We start from the raw sequence: 5,853 nt of genomic DNA on the forward strand, positions 1-5,853 counted from the left end.
TCTCTTCCCTACCCTCTAATCCTTTTACGGTAATAGTAACGTTTGTGTTGAATGAATACAAAAATACAGTTGCGTCAGACACAAAAAAGTTTGCCTTGTACGATGGTTTTAAGTGGGATCTCAGACCATTGAAAATTCAATCACCAGGTTTCATTCAATCAAAATGGTGACTGAAATGTGCCTAAGCAATAGCGCTCCCATTGCTGGTGCTCAACACCAAAAATGCATTGACAATTGATCACAAAAACCACATAATACTACAACACAGGCACTAACGATAAACAAGATCATGATTGCCCTTTCTTGGCAAACCGCTGCAAGGCTTTCGGCAGCTCGGTCTTCTCGCCTACCCGTTGCTTCTTGTCAGGCTGCCCCTCAGTTTCCTTGTACTGGTCCAGCAAAGGCCTCTTGGCCCTCAGGACCACTTCCTCCATCTTCTTGGTCCGCTTGCTGGGCTTGCTCCTACCCTTGGTCTTCTTCTTCACCCTCGTGTTTTTGGCAGCCTCCACGGCATCTTCGATCTCCTCTTCAATCTCCTTCCTGGTCTTCTTCTCTTTCTTCTTTGGCTGCCTCACACTACCGATCATATTCGGGTTGAGCATGATAGTCTCCGGCTGAAGCTTACTAAGGAGGGCCTGCACCTCCCTCTCCCTCCTTTGCTTGGCAGTCTCCACAGGATTCTCAACAAAGGTGTCAAAGTTCGCCTCACCTGATCCAGGAACTATAATGGCAGAGAGACCCATGGAGTGTCCAATCCCACAGATATCCTCGTAAGGGCGGAACAAAACCTTGCTAGCCTGATACCCCTTTACTATTCTATGCTTCATATAGATCTTATAATCCTGGCCTCCACAATCCCTATATATCTCTACTAGAGACCCGTTACTGCCGGCCAGCAACCCCTTCTGGCTGAAATCTAAGGACTGAGCACGTGCAGCGTACGAGTGCACAACCTCGTACTTCCTCAGATCCCAGATCTTAATCTTCCTGTCAACACCTGCAGTTGCCATGAGGTGACCGCCCCTGTCAAATGCAACAGCAGTCACGGGGCCATTGTGGCAAAGCATTGTCACAAGTGGTTTCACACTGGTTGGCTTCCACATGGTAACTTTGCCACCAGCATGTCCAAGGCCAATGACAGCATTGTAGGGATTTACCCGCATAACATCCGTACGCCCAAGACCTGTCCTGTAGTTTGCAATCATCTCACCAGTACTCATATCTTGGTAGTGAAGCTGCCCGTAGCTGTTTATCGATGCCAGGAGAAAGTATTTGTCCAGAAACTGAAGTTTCAGTGATTTACCATGTTCCTGTGAAACAGAAGAGTTGTCACTGATTAGACCCTTAAAAAACTGCATTTTAGAAATAGCACATCTTCAAATATGCACAAATTACAAATTTATGATAGATAGCTCTAAGAATTATGTTAATACAGAGTTATCATGCTTAAGAAGCAAAAGTGTTGTCCCAAGAAATCCTTAACTTTCTAGTGCAAATAAGTACATAACTGGAAAGCCCTCTGGCACAAAAAAAAACCTCATAAACATTAGTTGACGAACTACCTATTCGGCCATTTGTATTCAGAGCATTCTCAAAAGCTTCAAGTTGTAAAATATGCATCTGGATTTCACACTGTTCTCGAGCAACACATGGTTTCGGTGGTACTTTAAAAATCATTTCTGTCATTAGTTAATTATGTGGATTCATAAGAATAACTATGAATGTGAATATTCTGTTATTAAGTACATTTTTCTACAAACTGACTACAAGCATGTGTAAAATTGACATTTAGAATAAATTTCTCAAAACCATAAATAACTAGGATACAGTTACCACGAACACAAAGATATTCACAACAGAATTACCTTTAGACAATGAATTTCTGTGCCGTGACGATTATATATGTACGGATACCTGTTTCAACAATATTCTCGTGAGGAACTACACAATTTCAAAGAAACAGTATCATAAATAGCATGAGTGCACAACCCTTCAAGGTTCCTACCATGAATTGGTGTAAAAAGAGGAAAAAGGAGGCGAGGCAGCATACCAACTGCTAAGCATCATTTCTATGTACAGTATTAACCAGCAGCATATTAAATAAATGATGAACAGTCCCAAAGTCAAGACCAACAAACCATTCCCAAGTATTGAATTCAGAAGGCAATTCTAAGCTGTACCTACCTCACATGTTTATGTACAAACAATTCAAGATACTGCCAGAAATTAGGCTTCTTGTTCACAGATGTCATATTTGTGATGATACCCCTCAAGGTAAAGTGTATGAGGAACCACTTAGTGAATTATATAGCACTGTTGGTCTACAAATCAAATCATTGTGTTATGTTGGTTCTTATGTTTCGGGATCTGAGCACAAGTTGATGTGGATTTTCTAGAGCATCAAGCCATAGGGTGATCTTCTTACATTCTTTTAACATTACAAGATGGAAAATGTTGATATATTTTATGAGCAATGGAAATATGTTGCAAAGCTTAAGTCAAGAAATTACTTTTTCTGGGCGACTGCAAAGAGTTGCTCGTTGTGTAAGAATGCCACATCATGCACAGTTTCCCTCACCTAGAAAAAACATCAGATAGGTACAGCATAAATGAATTGCAATAAGATTAGAAATGTCTACAGTCATTGCGATTATAAGAACGAGAGGATAGTTCCGGAGAAAAGTGGGGGATAACGGTAACATTTTAACCAGGGACAAAACAATACAGGGGGGCTTTTTCTATTGGTCACCATCAACAGTGAAAGCTACCAGAAAATCATCTCAGCAATACAGACCATCAAGGTTCAAAGAGGTACTATTAGCCGCTGTCTAGATGCTCCAGACAAAGGGAGGATGAAGACCAAATGCCAACCTCATAAGCAAGATTCTGACTAAATTTTAAATCACTCTTTGATGTTGTTGTTGTTGTAAACTTCAAACAGAAATGGAATAAGTAAATCCACATACTGGGAAACTTCTTAGATACTGAAAAGGCTGACCTGAAACTCCTTGATGAGATCCATATCCAACATATCCATCATAGCAATATGACCTTTTCGTCCCCCTACTATCATGTAGCGGCCATTTGATGTGTATTCAAGTGTATAAGGACCAAGAACTGCAAGAAAACAAGGGTTAGTCAGCCCCCTCATATTTCAGTGGTTACAAATCAATAACTGAGGAAGTTCAACAAGGTGGCCATATAAAGTATGTCTAATGTTGAAACATAAGAGCTCACAGCAAAGTTGTCTCACTCAATTACTCAAATAATTAATCATATGAAACTGCTAGTATCAATATGATGCTATGGTTATAAATGTTTTAAAAAATAACTTTCGCACGTAACTGTAGAAGACAAGCACAGGAAAATCTTAAAAAGGGCATGCCCAATAAATATCAAGAAATAAATAATTTAATTTGGAAATTATAATCATCTAATGGTACTCTATAAGTATCATCAATGGTGTTTTCTGTCAGAATCTGAATTATACATTGTTGTTATTGGTACTGGATCATGTAGGAATGGTGGCATAATTACAAAGAGCATACAAAAAATTACGTAGTTACCAGGTAGGATCATATCAAATGGTTTTTTTGAACTTGAAATGTCCACTTCCTGAACAATAGATTGTTGGTCATATCTATATGTCTTTTCGAAACCTTCAGGCTCTAAGTAGCCCCCCTCGATAGGCAGAAACCACTGCAGGTTAGCAATAGAAAATCAGTATAATGCAAATTCTCTTATGTTTGCTTGATAGTTATCAAGTACAAAGATCAAGAAGCATAAGGTAGCTAGATAAGAAAATAGACATAACAAGGAGTTTTAAATTGTTCGAGTGCTAGTGTGCTACATTGTTGTTCCAATAAGCCCCATGAGGTTATGCAAGACAGCAAGAATTCATCATCAAGTGACATGAAAATGATAGATATCCATAATAACTGGTGATATGGTACGAAAAAATTAATCTAAAGCAACAAACTATTCCTACAAAAGAAAAATGTACTGAGCAATCTTTTGTTGGCTACCACTCATTTAATGACAAAGCCAGATAGACCCATGTCAAATTTAACATGTAATAAGTCCCGCAGACATGAGCTATATGATAGAACATCAACAAGACATCAGTTTAGAATACCAACTTCCCTTGTATCATGCACACACTCTTAGACAGCTACTTATATATAGTTGTATAAACTATAAAGCAACAAATCCACCAAGCATCACCTTTTCAGTCTGTGCGGCAGCTTTGGCAGATAGTCCAATCAGCTTCTCCTTTCCAGTAAGTTGTCCTTTCAATTTCTTATCACGCAAATTCTGCAGAGCCGTTCCAATAATATCAAAATTTCAATAACAATTAGCGCTAAACTTCCACGACTACACTTGTAGGAGAATAGTAGTTATACCGCCAAGTTAGCAGCCTTTCCACGCGAGAACTTGACCACCTTCATCTCCATTACTTCGACTGCGTCTTGGTGGTTCTTTATCCCCTTGGGATCTTCTTCCTTAGCGATTCCCATTCTGCTTAGTGCTCACCCTACTGCAACGGAAAATCAGTACCATCAAAATATTCTTCTTGAGGTTTGTAACATCCAAAGGTTGCAGCATTATTGGGGTTTTTCCACTCTGTCTGTTGCCGTTAAAAAGATATCTTTCCGATTAACTGATATAACAATTTCCCTTCCTACTGCTGTGCCCATCTACTGAAGGGATTCCCTTCTGTTAACAGAACCCATGCACAGAGAAGGCCCCGACCACCCTATGGCCCTCCCAGCAGCGACCACCGCATCCCCGAGCCCCGGCGGAGGATCTCCTGAGTGGCACACCTCCATGCCCGCCAAATTATCGCCCGTTTGTTGTGTGGAGGTCCTTATTTTTGTTCTCTGTTCCATGTGTCTACGGCTGGTACAGGACTGAACCAAAAAGAGCATTAGAGATTCTTGTCAATGCCTAATTCCTGTCATGTTGAGCTGCTATTTTATGTGATATAGCATGTTGAAGTGTTCTGATATGTTGTGCCATATCCTGTCGTTATGCTGTCGAAATGTTTCAGTTCATTTGCTGAACGCATGCTTAAATTTGATCAACTGCATGCTTAAAATTTGATCAGTTGAGGAAAACATGAAAGGGTAACATATGCATCACTAACGGAGACTTCACAGAAATAGTAAAAATCAAAACGCCTGCAACCTTTTGATGGTATAAACCTAAATATACTAGATCTTTTAATGGTAGGAACGCAATTTTCCCATAGAAATTAGTCAGGCAATGCAAGTATGCAACAAGCGACGAGCAGGCAACATGAAGGAAGCAGCAGCCATAGCACAGCGTCACAAACACAAGCACGCAAGCAGCAACCGAAGGAACACATACGTACACGCAGACAGAGGAGCCGGGAGTCGAGGCCGGCGGCACGACGAACTTCCGCGCTGGCGCCGTAGGTACTGCGAAGCCAGGATATGCGGAGGAGGATGACTGGAGAAGACCGGCCGGTGAGCGCTTCGGCGTCGGCGGTGGCGCGCAAGAGAGGGCGTGTAATAGGCTAATGGCGGCGGCGGCGCCGTCGCCGTGACGAACGACTAGGGCTCGGTGCACCCTATTTGACGCCCGTTGCGTCAAGTAGCGGCTTGACGCGCACCTAGTTTTCTTCGTTGCAGACGAATTTGGGCTGGCCCATTCCTTTCCTGAGCACGTGTTCCTTTTCCCGTACGACAGCATCTTTTTTCATTTCCCTCACGGAAGTTTTTAGGGCGGATCCCTAGTCGGATATAGGGCCCGGCCCATTTATTTTTCCATTTTCTGTTTATTCTTTCTTTCTCTTTCTTTTTTGTTTCTTTTCCTGTTTTTTATTTTTGT

General features: G+C 41.3%; 1 protein-coding gene across 2 annotated transcripts; it reads right to left on the minus strand.

Annotated features, from left to right (window-relative positions):
• Positions 1-200: 200 nt before the first annotated feature.
• Positions 201-5,464, minus strand: LOC124667351 (probable U3 small nucleolar RNA-associated protein 7). 2 transcript variants are annotated; one of them, XM_047204644.1, is made up of 8 exons: positions 5,375-5,464; positions 4,404-4,537; positions 4,225-4,314; positions 3,567-3,699; positions 2,999-3,117; positions 2,511-2,578; positions 1,866-1,914; positions 201-1,310 (listed from the first exon to the last, which is right to left on the minus strand). In XM_047204644.1, the coding sequence occupies exons 2-8, from the start codon at positions 4,515-4,517 to the stop codon at positions 288-290; spliced, it is 1,596 nt and encodes a 531-aa protein (XP_047060600.1). In that variant the 5' UTR covers positions 4,518-4,537; positions 5,375-5,464; the 3' UTR covers positions 201-287. The 2 variants fall into 2 exon arrangements, with proteins under 2 accessions (XP_047060600.1, XP_047060599.1); XM_047204643.1 differs by having other exon boundaries at positions 5,371-5,443.
• Between the last annotated feature and the right edge of the window lie 389 nt (positions 5,465-5,853).

This window comes from Lolium rigidum, chromosome 6, assembly GCF_022539505.1.
Source record: "Lolium rigidum isolate FL_2022 chromosome 6, APGP_CSIRO_Lrig_0.1, whole genome shotgun sequence".
Lineage (NCBI taxonomy): Eukaryota > Viridiplantae > Streptophyta > Magnoliopsida > Poales > Poaceae > Lolium > Lolium rigidum.